Source organism: Scyliorhinus torazame, chromosome 3 (genome assembly GCF_047496885.1).
Source record: "Scyliorhinus torazame isolate Kashiwa2021f chromosome 3, sScyTor2.1, whole genome shotgun sequence".
In the NCBI taxonomy this organism is placed as follows: Eukaryota; Metazoa; Chordata; class Chondrichthyes; order Carcharhiniformes; family Scyliorhinidae; genus Scyliorhinus; species Scyliorhinus torazame.
Genome location: NC_092709.1, coordinates 49,597,121 through 49,615,855, shown reverse-complemented (window position 1 = coordinate 49,615,855; position 18,735 = coordinate 49,597,121). Strand labels below are relative to the sequence as shown.

At 46.0% G+C, this 18,735-nt stretch overlaps 1 protein-coding gene across 4 annotated transcripts in view; it reads left to right on the top strand.

Annotated features, from left to right (window-relative positions):
• The window catches only part of ints10 (integrator complex subunit 10), a 93,798-nt gene that overhangs the window by 58,601 nt on the left and 16,462 nt on the right, over window positions 1-18,735 (top strand). For all 4 annotated transcript variants that reach the window (XM_072495653.1, XM_072495651.1, XM_072495652.1 and 1 more), the window contains exons 11-14: window positions 4,443-4,525; window positions 11,739-11,885; window positions 13,952-14,060; window positions 17,472-17,551. In XM_072495653.1, coding sequence (XP_072351754.1) covers window positions 4,443-4,525; window positions 11,739-11,885; window positions 13,952-14,060; window positions 17,472-17,551 — 419 coding nt within the window. The remainder of the gene's footprint in view (window positions 1-4,442; window positions 4,526-11,738; window positions 11,886-13,951; window positions 14,061-17,471; window positions 17,552-18,735) is intronic.

Sequence of the window (18,735 nt, the reverse complement as noted above, 5' to 3'; positions counted from 1 at the left end):
TCCTCCAACCTCCTAAGAGGCCCCCCCCCCCCCCCCCCCCCCCCCCCCCCCCATACGTTAATCTTCAGCTCACCCTCCACTTTGCTTCCTTGAACTCGCCCTGCCAGCTCCCGCCTCTGGCGCCTAGCATCCTACCACCTGCTGGTTCCCTTCCCCCCCACTCTTAGTATAAGTTCCCAAAACAATGGCACAAAGCACAGAAAACAAACAAACAATTCCCCCCCCCCCCCCCAAGGTCCAAGCACAGAGGCCCACCCCTCCTCCCTTAACAAAATATTATCTATTCTAACACCTTCAAGCAGGACCAAATAGAGAAGCCCGGACAAAGAAAAAGGAATTATACATGTAAAAACTCAAAACAGCTCTTCAAACATCGCAACTTAAATTACAGAGTTAAAGGACTATGGTTTTTAAAAGAGCAACACATAACTTCTAACTCCGTTCTCCTCTGTCAAGGTTTAAGACCCTTGTTTGTCTACCAAGTTATTGGCTTCATGAAGTCCGCCACGTCCTCCGGCGAGCCAAAGTACAGCTCCCGGCCCTCATAGGTCACCCAAAGACGGGCCGGATAAAGCAGACCAAACTTTATTTGCTTCTCGTACAGGGCCGCCTTGACTTTATTAAAACTCTCCCTCCTCTTTGCGAGTTCTGCTCCCAAGTCCTGGTATACCCAGATCTCAGAATCTTCCCACATGCACCGTTTCGTCTGCCTGGCCCACCTCATGATGCATTGCAGTCCACTTCCAACGGCTTGGGGAACGAACCTTCCCCTATCAGCTTCTCTAGCATCTTCCCCACATACGCACCAGCATCCGTTCCTTCCTTCATCTCTGGCAGACCGACAGTCGGGATATTCTGTCTCCGAGAACGGTTCTCCACCTTCTCCAGCAGCCGTTTCTGTTGGTCCTGTAGCATCCCGATCTCCGCTGCCATCGCAGTGGACTGCTCCTCTCGTTTCCCCGCCAACTCCTCCAACTTCTGAATTGCCTGTCCCTGGGTCGTTAACTCTCCTTCACACGGTCGACCACTGCCCTGAGCGAGTCCACCACCCGGGCCAGGTCCTCCGCACATTCCTTGTGATGTTGAGTGAACGTCTCAGTCAAGAAGTCCACCAACTGATCCATCGACCATTGAGCTGGCGAGGTCAAACCCTGCTTCCCGCCATTGCCTCCTTCAAACTCTGGTCCTCGCTTCCAGCCAACTTTTGATTTCTCCTTTTTCAATTTTTACTCTGGCGCAGCTCCATAAACTAGGGTTCTCCTCCTTCTCCTCTAGCTTTTACACCCTTATTCTGGAAAATTTGTATTGAAATCCAGCTTGAAAGCCACAAAAAGACCACCAAGAGCAGGAGCTGCCAAAGGCTATGCCTTTCACTCCATAGCCGCCACCGGACTTCGTTATTTTTTAATATTCATTTACAGGTTGTGGGCGTCGATGGCTAGGCCAGCAATTGTTTCCCATTCCTAGTTACCCTTCAGGAGGTGGTGGTGAGCTGCCTTCTTTAACTGCGACAGTCCCTGATGTATTGGTACACCCACAGTGCTGTTAGGAAGATATTTTCAAGATTTTGAAGAAGGGCTTGTGAGGAGAGGACTTCTTTGATTTATTTTCCCTCAAGATATCTGTGAAATGCATTATCTTCCTATGTTTTAGAGATTGGCGAGTCAAGTTATTGCATCAAATTACTGGCTTGGTTAACCTATTTCTGGCCTAATACAAGTGTGAAACCATTGAACAATTCAATCTCATTTCAGGTTTTCCAGGTTGGAATTGTTCATGGTATGCTCATAATTGTGTTACGCCATTAGTAGTATTCCATTTATGGTACAGGTCTGCCATTGATTCAACTGTTAAAGTCTGTGACAAATGTAAAATATGATTGTTGCCTTTGATTTTGTGGAGGCTTGCTTAATTACCGATTTCAAGATGTCAGAAGTCCTTCTTGTCATGCCCGTGCCATCGCAAACCAAAATGGTGGTGGTACAAGGGTATAAACAATAAAAGCATGATTGCTATCATGCCCTGCGGCTGAAATATTCCTGTTCTTATCTGTACACTCTTATCTATACAGTGAGTTGCACGATTTTACTGCCATTCATCTGTTTGGTTTTTCTCCAGCAATCAAGGTTGGGGGAGGCACTGGGGCGTACTGGTTAGCCTCACGGCGCCGAGGACCCGGGACACTGTCCGTGTGGAGGTTGCACATTCTCTCCCTGTATGTGTGGGTCTCACCCTCAACCCGAGGATGTTTCACGCTAAATTGCCCCTTGCGTGGAAAAAACAAATTGGGTACTCTAAATTTTTTTTTTTTTTTTAAAGATTAGGGATGTTACTAAAGCACGTTTTCCCTGTGTCTGCGTGGGTTTCCTCCCGGTGCTCCTCCCACAGTCCAAAGATGTGCAGATTAAGTGGATTGGCCATGCTAAAATTGCCCCTTAGTGTCCTAAAATGTGTGGATGGAGGTGAGTTGTGGGATTACGGGGTTAGGGAGTGGGCCTAGGTAGGGTGCTCTTTTAGAGGGTCAGTGCAGATTCGATGGACAGAATGGCCTCCTTCTGCACTGTAGGAATTTTATGGTTCTAAAGCAAAGGACAAGTTTTAAAATTTGAGAATCATCCATGCCTGTGTAAATTACCCTGGAACTCTGCTATAATGTGGTCTATGGGGCCCAAATCTTGAGTCCCCATTATAGGCGAGGCCACATTATGAAAAGGTCCTTTCAAGAGCATCAAGCCAGTAGTTAGATTAAAGCAGAACTACAGATGACCTGATTAAATTGGTCTAAAATGTATCATCTCCCAAGGTGCCACATGTTCTGTATAATGTATAAATCCTAGTTCATATTTTTTCTCATTGACATGAGCTTGTGTTGCTTCATTAAAGTAAGTCAATACAGATACGGCCTGACATACAGTCAATTTTGAAAGGCGAGTAAAGGTAAAAAAACTAAAGGTTAAAAAAGGATGACTTTGGCGATCTGGTGCCTCAGGCCCATGGGGATCCCAAAGAATGTTCCCCCATCCTTACCTGACACCAGCCTGCGCAGCTAAAACTGCTGGGCTTCTAGCATGGCGTGGTAAAATACCTGCGGCAACGGGATGAAGCTCTTAATTGGAAGTTAATTGGCCACTTAAGAGATTCAATCAGGCCAAGGGAGGGTGTGCTGCCTGGTTCCTCCTCTATTTCCCCCCCAAATTTCAGACAGGCCGGGATGAGAATATAGATGGGGAAAGGCCATCAGCTGAATACAACCAACCCCATGCCACCACCACACAGACCCCGCCCCCCCGCCGCCGCCCTCCACCCCACCTTCAAATCTGCCAGCATGCGAGAGTAAAATCTAGCCCTACGTTACACAGACTGGATCTCTACAGCTTCACTGTAATTTACACCAAGTGGAAATGATTTCACTACACAACTTTAGAATCATGGAATCCTCCCAGCCTAAACAACATGGCCTGCATGAGCTGACACCCACTTCAATGAATAAATGTAAATGAAAAATTTGGGTTCCAGGGCATGCGCATTATACTGAGTTCAATGCTATTTTGGGGCCTCAATGTCTGTTGTTTTTGCAAGTACAGTTGTAGAACTCTATCTTTTGTATCTGCTCAGTTGGAGAGCTCTGTGTAAGTGAATGGTAGGAAAATCTTACTTTCTATACAGAAGGGTATAGAAACTCTTTACAATCAGTCAAATGGCAGCTCTATATTTGCTTGCCCGTTCTTCTGCCTTTGAGCAGTTCAGCACTTAACAACAGACGCAGCAGCAGATTTCTGGTGTTTGCCTTTTCAGCACTCTGCACTCTGGCACACCTTGTTTAATGCTACATGTAAGGATGCCTAGAATAAACAATTCTTGTGTCAAGTAAGTGAGCATACAAATTCGGAGCAGGAGTAGACTATTCAGACCTCGGGCCTGCTCCGGCATTCAATAAGCTCATGGCTGATTGATTGTGTCCTGAACTCCACTTTCTTCCTACCCCCAATAAACTTTGACTCCCTTGTGGGCGAACATACAAATTAGGAGTAATCAACAGTATTGGCTCGACTAACCTTTTAGCATACCTTAATGCAGTGCCAAAATAATTTCTCTTTGCACCTAATTTCAGAAACTATGTTGAGGTAGTATCTCAGAAGGGATGTATTTCAAAGAGAACCCATAAATCAGGGATACCAGGCAATGACATGAGTCATGGGATTGACTGACCTAAAATTGTAGTTCCTTTTACATTAATTACGTGTCATTGATATTCCAAAGTTGCTGATGTATTGGAATTCTTGCAGAATAATACTTGTTTCTGGTGGTTGCATAACACTGCAAGGATACTTGCAAGTACTGAAAAACCTTGTTCTGCTTTTCCTTAAACTAAGATGCACTAATAGTCACATTGTTTTATGATATATTGTAGAATTTATTTGTGATCATTTTTCACTCTTAAGAATTCACACGAATCTGCATGTCTTGGAAGACTGAAACTTGGCTGTGGCTGAGGATATTCATAACTGACATGATTGTGTACCAGGTAAATTATTTCGGGTCGCACTGACTGTGGAAGCACAAAGATCTTTTGCTGTCAAATATATCTGATTATTCTGAATATATTGGTTGAAGTTAATTAGGTTAATGTCACATTACAATTTTTTTTTTAACAAACAATTTTATTGAGGTATTTTAGGCATATAGAAAAAGTGACATTGTTCAGTACAAAAAAAGAAGTCAAGACACAAATTAAACATAATGCAAACCACGGCTCTGTTCACGCACGGACCTGCCTCAATATCCCCCTACTCTACTCTACACTAACCTAGCCCTCCCCCCTGCTGACGCTTACTCCTCTGCAAAGAAGTCAATGAATGGCTGCCACCTTCGGGTGAACCCTAGTTGTAGACATCTGAAACTCTCCCCTCTCCCACCTCTCCCCTAGAAACTACCCTGTCCTACCTCCCCTTCGGCGGGAGACGTGGGAAGGACGGCACCAGTCTGTGTACAAAATCCTGCACCTGTAAGTATCTAAAGTTGTTCCCTCTCGCCAGCCCAAACTTCTCCTCCAGCGCCCTCCTGCTCTGAAAGCTCTCTTCCAGGAACAGATCCCCCATCCTCACAATCCCCGCCCTCCTCCACAGTCGATACCCCCCGTCCATGTTCCCCGGGGCAAATCGGTGGTTGCCGCAGATTGGGGTCCACACCGATGCTCTTCCCTCCCCTACATGCTTCCTCCACTGGCCCCAGATCTGAAGAGCTGCCACCACTATCGGGCTGGTGAAGTACTGTGCCGACCAAAAGCGGCAGAGGCGCCATGACCAGGGCTGCTACGCTAGTGCCCCTGCATGAAGCAGCCTCCATCTGCTCCCAAACCGCATCCACCATCCATTTCCTTATCATCGCTATGTTGGCCGCCCAGTAATATTTGCTGAAGTTCGGCAACGCCAGCCCCCCTTCTCCTCTGTTCCTTTCAAGCATTACCATCTTCGCCCGCGGGGACTTCCCTGCCCATACAAAGCCTAGAATAATTTTATTCAGCCTCTTAAAGAAGGACCATGGGATAAAGATGGGGAGACACTGAAAAACAAACAAGAACTGTGGGAGAATCGTCATCTTAACAGTCTGCACCCTCCCCGCCAATGACAGCGGGAGCGCATCCCACCTCCGGACCTCCTCCCTCACTCGTTCCACCAGTCGGGACAGGTTGAGCTTATGCAGCTTGCCCCAGTCCCATGCCACCTAAATCCCCAAATATCGGAAACTCTCCCCCACTAGCCTGAACGGCAACCCCTTCAGCCTACTCTCCTGCTAGAAGCTCTCAGTGCAATTGCCAGCTGCTCCATGGCCAGCGCAAACAGCAGTGGGGAGAGAGGGCAGCTCTGTCTTGTCCCACGGTGCAGTCTAAAGTAGTCCAATGTCGTCCTGTTCATCCTTACACTCGCCTCTGGGGCCTGATACAATAGCCTAACCCAGTCGACGAACCCCGCCCCGAACCCGAACCGTCCTAGTACCTCCCACAGATAATCCCACTCGACCCGGTCAAAAGCTTTTTCAGCATCCATGGCTACCACTATCTCTACCTCCCTACCCTCCGGGAGCATCATAATCACGTGGAGCAGCCTTCTTATGTTGGCCACCAGCTGCCTCCCCTTTAAAAACCCGGTTTGATCCTCCACAATTACATCCGGTACACAGTCCTCAATTCTGGTCGCCAAAATCTTGGCCAGTAACTTGGCGTCTACGTTGATCAAAGAGATCGGCCTGTATGACCCACAAGCCTCCGGGTCCTTATTCCGTTTCAGAATGAGCGAGATGGTGGCCTGCGACATCGTCGGGGGTAAACTCCCTCTGTCTCTTGCCTCGTTAAAGACCCTGACCAGCACCGGCCCCACTATCCCGGCAAATATTTTGTAAAACTCCACCGGATACCCGTCCGGCCCCGGGGTTTTACCCGACTGCATGACCTTCAGGCCCCCCAATACCTCTTCGATCCTGCTGGATCACCCACTAGATTACCTTCCCCATCCACTACCCTCCCTAATTCCCTAGCCGCTTCCCACTTCCTTAGTTGCTGCGCAAGCATTCTACTGGCCTTCTCCCCATGCTCATAAATCGCGCCTTTTACCTTTCTAAGCTGCTCTACAGCCTTGCCTGTAGTCAGCACCCCAAATTCGGCCTGCAGCCTCTGTCATTTCCTGAGTAACTCTGGCCTCGGGGATTCCGCGTAACTCCTGTCCGTCCGTAGAATTTCCTTAATCAGTCGGTCCGTCTCTGCCCTATCTGTCCTGTCCCTGTACGCCCGGATTGAAATCAGCTCCCCTCTCACCAGTGCCTCCCAGAGCACCGCTGCCGAGACTTCTCCAGTATCGTTCTCCTGCAGGTAATACTGCATGCATTTCCTCAGCCTCTCACACACCGCCTCGTCCGCGAGTAATCCAACTTCCAGCCTCCATGCTGGGCGCTGAAAGCTGTCCTTACAAAACTGCAGGTCTACCCAGTGCGGAGCATGGTCCGATATGGCAATTGCCGAATATTCTGCCCCCACCATTCTAGCCAGCAGGTCCCTACTCAACAAAGTAGTCAATTCAGGAGTACACCTTGTGGACGTGGGAGAACTCCCTCATCCGGCTAAATCTCCACGGATCTGCTCCCCCCATTTGCTCCATGAACCCTCAGTTCCTTTGCCATTGCTGGCAACCTGCCCATCTTGAGCATGGCCGGTCCAGGCTCGGGTCCAGGACCGTATTAAAGTCCCCGCCATGATCAACTTACGTGAGTCCAAGTCGGGGATCCTCCCTAGCATCCTCCTAATAAAATCCACATTGTCCCAATTAGGGGCATACACACTGACCAGGGCTACTCTCATCCCTTCGAGCTTACCCCTCACCATAACAAACCTACCACCCCCATCCACGACTGTGCCCTCCAGCTCAAATTGTGCCATCCCCTTTCCTTGGCCAGCCCCCTAGCCATTGTCGCACGTCATCTGGCTCGCCTCCTGACCGGCTCCACCCATGACCTCCTCACTGTTACCATGCCCAGTTTCTATCCCCATCAGCAGAATGAACCCCCCCCCCCCCCCCCCCCCAAGTCATAAACCCCCACAATAGCACCATTCAAGTTAAACAAGAAAAAAAAAAGAGATACGAAATAACAGGCACTCTCAGTCCTTCCCATACAGACACAGAAAAAGATTGCACAAAGTTCTCCTGAAACATCCATTTTAACCTAACCCTTTTAACTGTTTTCTTTATTAATGTCCCCCCAGCCAAACTCCAACTAATCAAAGAGCCCAAACAGGAAACATTCAGGTAAAGCACGCAAAAAAAAAAGAAGATACATCCCTACCACCTTCCAACCCCGCAACAAGGTCGAAAAAAGAAATGACAAACTGACCCAAACATGCAGGCACTTTTCAAAACGGGAGAGACACCAAATATACTTAAGCTCTAAGATGAGTCCAAACGTCCTCAGCTCAGGGCCAGCCCCTGCTTCTTAACGAAGTCCATCGCCTCTTCGGGTTCCTCGAAATAGTGGTGCTGACCCTTATACGTGATCCACAGTCGCGCCAGAAAAAGCAGTCCGAATTTCACCCTGTTTTTATACAGTATCTTCTTCACCTGCCTGTAGCCTCCCCTCCTCCTGGCCACCTCAGCGCACAAATTCTGGTACACACGCAGGGTGGTATTGTCCCAAATACAGCTTAGTGTGCTCTTTGCCCATTGCAGCACCCGTTCCTTGCCCAGGTACCTGTGAAAGCGTACCACCATCGCTCGTGCCTCACCTGCACTCAGTGTGCCCTGTCCACCACCGGCGGGCGCGGGAACACCTCGTTCCCCAGCAACTGTTGGAACAAACCCTCCACATATGCGGCAGCGTCTAGTTCCTCTGCCCCCTCCGGGAGGCCCACGATTCTCACATTCTGCCGGTGAGATCTGTTGTCCAGGTCCTCCAGCCTTTCCAGAAGCACCTTTTGCTGGCCCCTCAGCCTCTGAATCTCCACATCCGCCACCGTTTGAAAGTCAGCCTGCTCCTCCACTGACTTCTCCAACCGCTGGAGCTTCTCCTCCTGATCATCCAGCCTTTTTCCCATCCGGTCAATCGACTTCTGTAACGGCTCCAAGTTATCACGTTTCAGAGCCAAAAAGCCCTCCTGCATGGTCTGTAGCAGCTGCTCCATTGTGGGCTTGGCTGTCGGCGCCTTGCTCTGAACACCAGCCATGCTGGTCTCTCTCACAGCCTCCACTGTGCCCTTACTCGACCACTTCTTCTGTTTACGGTCCCTCCGGCTTCCTAGGTCTATACAATTCTGTATGGGTCCTGTGCCTGAGTGCTATTGCTTTCCAGTTCCGCGCTCAAAAGTGCAAAAAAGTCAGGGGAAAAGGTCAAAAAGTCTGACCGAAGCGGGTGCCACCAAATGTGCGACCTACTCCCTCTTGTCTCCACCGGAAGTCTCCACAACCAAAAATTACACAATCACGTTCAAACAGAAATTCTCCGATATCCAGCTGTCATAAAGTTCCTCATCTACCCCACTACAAATCCCCCCCAAAAAAGATATCGCTTAACCGAACACTCAGATTTGCTAATAAGCTTGGATTTTCCAGTGTAATCTGTCCTGCTCAGTCCACTTAGCCTCTGAACATCCTCTTTTTTAAAAAATTGACCGCGTATATTGACCATCCCCATTTGCCTGAAGGCATTGTCAACCATGTAGTATGGAATTCTAGTCACGTGTCGGCCAGACCAGGTAAGGGTGGCAGTTTCCTTTCTTGAAGGCCATTAGTGAAACAGTTAGGTTTTTATAAAAATGTTGGAGCTTTTATGTAAATTTTTCTGGGTATATTTCATGTCTTGCCATATTGCTAGTACAGTGCTATTCTCCTGAGTGTAGATCTGATCCCTCCCCTACCCCACATGCAGTTCTTTTCTGAGCGGTTGATTTTGTTTAGATGCCACTGTGAAATGCTGAATGTAATAAAGAAAATGTATTTTGCAAATGTCCATCTCTGACACAAAAGGTACATTTTTCAGGAGACAGTGACTACTAATGCAGCCCAGTTAGAAGGCAAATTAGAATCCCATAGTCATGTTCACAAAACGTCTTGTACAGATAGGCCAAAACATTTTAATGGATTAAGTTTGAACTTTATTTTTGATATTCATGTTTTCTTTTAGAAATATACCATTGGGCATTTCAGTGGTATGCCATGTTGGCACCAATGCATTGTGCTGTGATGTAGTTCCCTCCATGAAAATACAGGCATTTGGTAGTACAGAACTTGAGTATTGATGAAAGAAGAGACACGTCAAAGCTTTTTGTCTTGCACTCATCAGGACACTTAATAAAAGTACCAGTATAAGAGGAAAACAATTTCTACTGTATATGAATGCTGATTGGTTGGCAAGTTAACTCTGATTGGTAGAGGCGTTGCCATGGAGAATGCACCAAGTGGTGGTGACTGACAGATAACTGCCAAGCATTGTTGAAAATTTAAACCAGGCAGCTGGACCCTGATTGGTCTTGCACTGGGGAATGAATCAGCAAATGGCTATCACTTATTTTGTTTAGTTGAAACAGATGCAATATGTGCACGTGTCCTTTCTGTCTGCAAAGAGCAGGACCTTATGTATTAATATATGTAGCTTCCAATAAACACACATGCGCCACACTGCAAGCCCGACTAACAATCCTAAATTGGTTGTCAACATAATTTTTAGCACGCTGAGGAATATTTTTGCAAATGTTGTCCATTCGAGGAGTCAGATCTAATGTTGGATACTGTTTTGAGGTTTGTAAGTGTTGGCTGGTTGGGTCAGGTCTGTACCTTGCCCATTTGCGCACAACGGCTGGGACGTGCTGTTTGATATGATCCGCCAGTCTTTGGGACATATAGCCTACATACCTAGCATCACACTGGCATTGAATTCGTATGCCAAATTACTCATTTGTGCGATAGGCAAAACGTCTTTTTGGCTTGATGGCAGCATTTGTTAGTGGCAAATACCACTAATAGTGTGAAACAACTAGCTCCCCCTGTTGCTCAGATATTTGAGATACCTGACCCAGCAAGGTAATCTGAGGTAGACGGTACACTTTTCAGACAAAAGTGAGGGCCTTTGATCTGTTCATGTGTTTGTGTGCTATATACTGCAAAATGATTTAATCGGTATATCCATTATTCTGCAGGATGTCTTTGGTGCACCCTATTTTGACATCAAGCTTGGCCCAGGCCCTATGTACAAGGTTGCCAATAAGATCAATCTTCTTGTGTCAGGAACTGTAAGAATCCCAATGCATGTATTGACCGGTGAAGGTAGGCTTGCAGGGAGACCATGGTAGAGGACCCCTGGCAGATGTCTCAACTAATTAGTCAAGGAAAGGTATTCATTTGACCGTTCCATTTAAATGTGAATTTGAGCACTGGATGGAGCCCATTAAGGCATGTAGGTAAACTATTACATGCAGCTGCCCATTTAAATATACCAAACATATCATCCACATATGGGAAAAATGCAAGTTGTAGGAGGTTAGGTGTCATTCCATCGAAAACCCGTTCCTCCTGGAATCCAACAAACTTTGACATGTCTCTTTTTTTCAGCAATACACATAGAATCCCTACAGTGGGGAAGGAGGCCATTCGGCCCATCGAGTCTACACCAACTCTCTGAAAGAGCACCCTACCTTGGCCCCACTCCCGTGCCCCATCCCCGTAACCATGTAAACCCCACGTACCCTCTGGACACTAAGGGACAATTAACATGGCCAATCCACCTAACGTGCACATCTTTGGACTGTGGAGGAAACCAGAGCACCCGGAGGAAACCCACGCACGCACGGGGAGAACTTGCAGACTCCACATAGACAGTCAGCCGAGACCAAAATGGAACCCTGGTACTGAGAGGCAGCAGTGCTAACCATGGTGCCACCATGCCACGCCATGAGAATGTCTTTTGTGCTGCTGAGAAAAGGGAGAAGGAATGCGAAAGGGTAGAGGATAAAAGATATTGGATAAACGTAACCTTGACACCACATTAGTTATGAGAAGAATAAAAGCAGTTACGGTTTCTATAATTTATTATTCAAATATTAGTTTGCTGATTAAAGGAAGGCAGGATGATTGAAGTGGCCTCAAAATTAGCCATACATTTTTTATTATTTTTATTATGTAGAATAGGATATATAAATACTGTAAATGATGTTTTTCCCTTTTTTATTGCCTTAGTCTGTCAATGATTTTTTTCTTTTGAAGGGACAATATAGAAAAGCAATCAACAGTCTTCATCAGTTAGGTGCTCTTCAAGGAGCCCAGCAACATGTCATGAATCAGGGCACACTCGAACAACAGAGAGCATTGATCCAAATGGCTGCCTGTCACTTTGCATTAGGAGAATACAGAGTAAGTGCACAACAATTCTGAGAATATAGAAATTGTAGAACATAGAATAGTAACACATTCTGAGAACATAGAAATTGACTTTTGTCTGTCCACTTTACAAATTTCATTTATTGATTATTTTTGAAAAGATTTGGGAAATCTTGTAAATTTGCTTGAAGATGTGATCAACTTGGATGCACATTTTTGATGTACATGTTAGCCGTTGAAATGAACAGGAGGGGTGATAATCTAAGTAACCTTATGAGTTAATGGTGTGATGGGTTGCTGGAACTCAGCTGAGAGTTTCTCATGCAGTTGATTTCTAATCTGAATAGCGGACACTATTGGCACAATTCTCCCAAATAATTTCTCAGTTAATTTGTGGCGGGTTTTTCAGGGGGTTCCCCACCTCTATTCAATGACACTTAGTCACTTTTTGGGGCCCTGGGGAGTTTCTCACTGGTTTAGTCCACACTTAGAATTTTTTTTAGTACTGGGGAGTTGAACTCTGAGATCGGGCTGCCACTCTGAAAAGGCTACCCCCCCCCCCCCCCCCCCCCCCCAAACACCCATGGGCAATGTCACCCCCCACACACATGGACACTACACCACAACCCCCAAGTAGGACGCCCCGCTATGGGGTCCCCCTTCAGTTTCCCCCCCCCCCCCCCCCCCAATGCCCTGACAGAACCATCTGCCTTTTAATACCCCACCATCACCTCTTTCTTTCCCCCCCCCCCCCCCCAACCTCCTGGAAGCCCCTACTTTCCTGCCCTGCACACCTCCACCCTTAAACACCTCTCTTTTTCCCCCCCCCCCCCCCCCAAACCCATGTTTCATGGGCATGGCGGCCCCTGACCCTTGGCAGTCACCCTGGCATTTGGGCACCTGTGCACTGGCACCCAGGTACCCAGGCAGTGCTCCTGCCGGCTTGGCAGTGCCACCTGGGCACTGTAGTCCCAGGGTGGCAGTGCCTAGGAGTCCACTTTCCAGGGGGAGGGTCAGTGAGCCACCCTGCACTTACCCTGACCACCCAGGGTCTCTGATTGCCCGAGTGACTGCCCGGGTGCAGTTCCGCCTGGTCCACGCTTGTGTGGGCCAGCACTGATCGACGCCCGACTGCAGCCTCCCCAGGGAGGCCGGTGGATCCCGGGCAGGTAAGCCGTAAGTAGGTTTACGACCTACTTCCGCAAGCGTCATTCGGTCCTGCCCATTTGGGGCAGAGTTCTGACTCCGACATCTCACTGGGCTTGGATGAATCCCGCGAGGCGTGGAGGCTCCGTTGCAGGCCTCTCCCGGTATTCTCCGGCCGCATTGTGCTCTTGCTTGAGTGCAACACGGCCGGAGAATCGCGCCCCATATGAAGATGAGACGCTATTCCTTACAAAGATTGAAAGACCGCATCAAACTATTGCTATTCTTTAACTCTCTTCTGTTAAGTAGGATGATGGTCGATGAGGAATGAGCTGGTTGCTGTCATTGCTCTTGGATTAAATTAAGTTGGCTACTTCTTTATGGACTGTAAAAGTAAAATGAAAAAATGAGACTGCATTAGGATTTATTAGTTGAGGAATCCACTATTTTGACCACACTCTTTTAAGATGAACTGCACTATCTGATTCACGCATGAAGATTTAAAACAAATTTTAAACTTAAGTATTTTAAGTATTTAAAAAAAAAAAAAAAATTGTTTTTAGAGTACCCAATTCATTTTGTTTCCAATTAAGGGGCAGTTTAGCGTAGCCAATCCACCTACACTGCACATCTTTGGGTTGTGGGGGCAAAACCCACACAAACAATCTGTGCCATTAATGATTGGGAAGACCACTAAAGCAAACCATAAGGTTCAAGAGGCAATTGGATGTGTTTCTGAAAATGAAGAGTATGATGAGAAAGTTGGGTAGATGAGTTTGATCTGTCAAGATTGAATCGCTTATTTAGATTTTCTGGCTTTTGCTGTTTTTCTAAAATCTTATGATCTTATTCAAGTTGATATATTGAATATATGACCTTGTAATTTATTTTTTCATCATTTGACAGTGTAATGAAGTCCATCGTGAATCTGAGTTCTTGTTTTCCTTCTGTAGATGACATGTGATAAGGTGTTGGATGTTATGTGCAGTGTCATTCCATGTACACAAGATGTAGTGAAAGTACAAGAGGAAATTCCAAAAGTGAAACCTAGATTTAGGAAAGGTATGGACTACAGTGCGATATTCATATACGTACTATTTTATCTCTTTCCCCCTAAGACTTTGAGGTTTATGAAGATTTAGCCGTGCCAGCTTTCCTTTTAAACTAGACATGCAAAAGTGTTCATTGTATGTTGTCTTGTTGAACACTTTTATCTAAGTACATCTCTACAGTGCCACAGGAACCTGTTTCCCTGTTCAACATGGGCAAAATATATTCGGGTAAGGTGCACGATTAGTTTGGCTCAAGTAGGTAATTCTGATTAATATTTTCCAACTTCCTTTTGTAAGGTTTAATATAGTTTGGAGTGCAACTGGACAATTTCTAGTAAAGTAAAATATTGGACATCAGAAACAGAAAATGCTGGCAATATTCTGCATTAACAGAGTTAATGTTCAGATTGATTAACCTGATTTATAAACTTGGAAAAGACCGTGTCTGTGCAAGAGATGTCTTTTCATTTTCACGCATGAGATACAGTTGGGACAAGTGGATTCTTGCCACCTGTTCCACACCTAAATATTCAGAATGTTTCCGCTCCTCTGAAACTTTAGGCCGTCTACTATCAAAGCAATGCTAATGCTGCCAGGATTTTGGGTTATTTCCTACTTATAGAATTTTGGCGATACTGACGGAAGACATTAAGATAACAGATATTGCACTGTGAATTTTATTCCTTCACCTTCATTAAGATATTGATGTGCGATGGAGAAAGTTAGAGCCCTCTACCTTATTGATAACGATGAAAGCACTAACCTAGAAGCTTGCTTAACCACATGTTGCTCAGTTCCTGAACTCCCACCGCTGTAGAAAAATGCAAGACAGCAAATAAGAGGACAGAACTAGTACTGCCACTGAACTGCAAGTAGTCCCTGATCAAAGGAGAAAGTGCTAGAGAAACTAAGAGGTCTAAAAATTGACAAATCTCCAGGCCCAGATGGGCTCCATCCTAGAGTTCTAAAGGAGATAGCTGAAGAAATAGTGGAGGCGTTGGTGATGATGTTTCAACAGTCAGAGGATTGGAAAATCGCTGTTGTAACCCCACTGTTCAAGAAGGGAACAAGGAAAAAGATGGAAAATTATAGGCAATTAGCCTGACCTCGGTTGTTGGCAAGATTCTAGAATCCATTGTTAAGGATGAGATTTCTAAATTCTTGGAAGTGCAGGGTCGGATTAGGACAAGTCAGCATGGATTTAGTAAGGGGAGGTCGTGCCTGACAAACCTGTTAGAGTTCTTTGAAGAGATAACAAATAGGTTAGACCAAGGAGAGCCAATGGATGTTCTCTATCTTGACTTCCAAAAGACCTTTGATAAGGTGCCTCACGGGAGACTGCTGAACAAAGAACAAAGAAATGTACAGCACAGGAACAGGCCCTTCGGCCCTCCAAGCCCGTGCCGACCATACTGCCCGACTAAACTACAATCTTCTACACTTCCTGGGTCCGTATCCTTCTATTCCCATCCTATTCATATATTTGTCAAGATGCCCCTTAAATGTCCCTATCGTCCCTGCTTCCACTACCTCCTCCGGTAGTGAGTTCCAGGCACCCACTACCCTCTGCGTAAAAAACTTGCCTCGTACATCTACTCTAAACTTTGCCCCTCTCACCTTAAACCTATGCCCCCTAGTAATTGACCCCTCTACCCTGGGGAAAAGCCTCTGACTATCCACTCTGTCTATGCCCCTCATAATTTTGTATACCTCTATCAGGTCGCCCCTCAACCTCCTTCGTTCCAGTGAGAACAAACCGAGTTTATTCAATCGCTCCTCATAGCTTATGCCCTCCATACCAGGCAACATTCTGGTAAATCTCTTCTGCACCCTCTCTAAAGCCTCCACATCCTTCTGGTAGTGTGGCGACCAGAATTGAACACTATGTAAAGTAAGGGCCCATGGTATTCGAGGCAAGGTACTAACATGGATTGACGATTGGCTGTCAGGCAGAAGGCAGAGAGTTGGGATAAAAGGTTCTTTTTCGGAATGGCAACCGGTGACGAGTGGTGTCCCGCAGGGTTCAGTGTTGGGGCCACAGCTGTTCTCTTTATATATTAACGATCTAGATGACGGGACTGGGGGCATTCTGGCTAAGTTTGCCAATGATACGAGATAGGTGGAGGGGCAGGTAGTATGGAGGAGGTGGGGAGGCTTCAGAAAGATTTAGACAGTTTAGGAGAGTGGTCCAAGAAATGGCTGATGAAATTCAACGTGGGCAAGTGCGAGGTCTTGCACTTTGGAAAAAAGAATAGAGGCGTGGACTATTTTCTAAATGGTGACAAAATTCATAATGCTGAAGTGCAAAGGGACTTGGGAGTCCTAGTCCAGGATTCTCTAAAGGTAAACTTGCAGGTTGAGTCTGTAATTAAGAAAGCAAATGCAATGTTGTCATTCATCTCAAGGGGCTTGGAATATAAAAGCAGGGATGTACTTCTGAAGCTTTATAAAGCATTAGTTAGGCCCCATTTAGAATACTGAGCAATTTTGGGCCCCACACCTCAGGAAGGACATACTGGCACTGGAGCGGGTCCAGCGGAGATTCACGCGGATGATCCCAGGAATGGTAGGCCTAACATACGATGAACGTCTGAGGATCCTGGGATTATATTCATTGGAGTTTAGGAGGTTGAGGGGAGATCTAATAGAAACTTACAAGATAATGAATGGCTTGGATAGGGTGGATGTAGGGAAGTTGTTTCCATTAGCAGGGGAGACTAGGACCCGGGGGCACAGCCTTAGAATAAAAGGGAGTCACTTTAGAACAGAGATGAGGAGAAATTTCTTCAGCCAGAGAGTGGTGGGTATGTGGAATTCATTGCCACAGAGGGCGGTGGAGGCCGAGACGTTGAGTGTCTTTAAGACAGAAGTTGATAAATTCTTGATTTCTCAAGGAATTAAGGGCTATGGAGAGCGCGGGTAAATGGAGTTGAAATCAGCCATGATTGAATGGTGGAGTGGACCCGATGGGCCGAATGGCTTATCTTCCACTCCTATGTCTTATGGTCTTAATACCAGCATATTGGAGGCCGAGGAAATGGCATCTTGAGCTTCATTTGTTGCTGCTGAGAAGCGGAAAAGGAAAGCAATTATTTAATTCTAATTAAATACATTATATATAAAGTTGTTGTTGTATTAATAATCTTTATTGTCACAAGTAGGCTAACATTAACACTGCAATGAAGTTACTGTGAAAAGCCCCTAGTCGCCACATTCCGGCACCTGTTCGGGTGTACACAGGGAGAATTCAGAATTCTCAGCCGGTACGGGAATTGAACCCACTCTGCTTCTGGCAGTTTATACGTGCAGCATAATTTATTTAACATGCGCAATAAATAATTACAGAAATTATAAATGTGCTTACTTTCTCAAGAGATCCAGTTATACTGTTATTTTCAACTTTTTTAAACTTTACTTTCAGCTTTAGACCTTAAACTGTTGCCCTGTACAAGCAAAGCTATGATGCCATATTGCCTTCAGTTAATGTTGGCCTGTTTTAAGGTAAGTCGACTGACTAACTAGACCTCTTTGTTAACATTAGTAATTTACAGTATCTGTAAGTGAAGACTTGAGTCGGTTCTGGTGAACACAAAAAAGCTTTATGTGAAGGGCAATAGATTTTTTTCTCTTCCTTTTTTGAAGGCTGAATCTCCATGGCACTGTTGACCCTTGATTACTTTATTCAACTAAACTATTCTTGTGTGTGAACATGGGTTATGGGTGCTAGCATGATGGCTAACTATAAAGAAGAAGAAACAAAAAACTTGCATTTGTGCAGTGCCTTTCAGGAAGGAGCCCAGGATTCCCCAATGCGTTTGTGTTTTCGGTCATGGGTCACTGTATAATAATCATGATCAAGAGCAGGGCGGCGCAGTGGTTAGCCTCACGGTAGCGAGGACCCGGGTTAGATCCTAGCCGTGGGTCATTGTCCGTGTGGAGTTGGCACATTCTCCCCGTGTCTGCGTGGGTCTCACCCCCACAATCCAAACATGTGTAGGGTAGGAAGATTGGCCACACTAAATTGCCCCTTAATTGGAAAAAAAAGAATTGGGTACTTTCAATTTTAAAAGAATGATCAAGGGCCATACTGTCCTACTCCCATGCCCCATAACCATCCTCAGATACTGAAGCCAATGGTATTGTCTCATTTCTGCTTAGCTCAGTTGTGTTAACTCACCACAAACTGCAAGACAGAACTATGAATAACTGGGTCAGTACTGCAATTGGCTGTGCATTCACCTAGTCGGCCATCAGGAAAGACTTAATTTAATATTATCTGGATTATTAGCTCTGTTCTTTTTCACTCTCGCATTCCCACCCTAGCTCCAGATTAGAGGAAAAACAGAAGATTACTGATCGCTGGAAGTGTGCACCTCCGTACTAGTTATATTTCTATTCACTAAGGATTAATCTGGCCTCTTACTGGTGTTTGTTCAGAGAGCCACCAGGTCGTTACATGGGGAATTGTGGGCACAAATCATACTGGGCAATAAACTGGGCACATTACCCTCTATTTTGTGGGCATCACAGTGCCTTTAGAACTCCAAATGGTATCCATGGTACGGCAACACACTTGGGGAGCGAATCGCACCGGATGCCATATTTGTCTTTTGACAATATTTTTATTGAGCTTTGAACATTTTATATCCTACATTGGGCCAAACAAGATCAACACATATATCAAC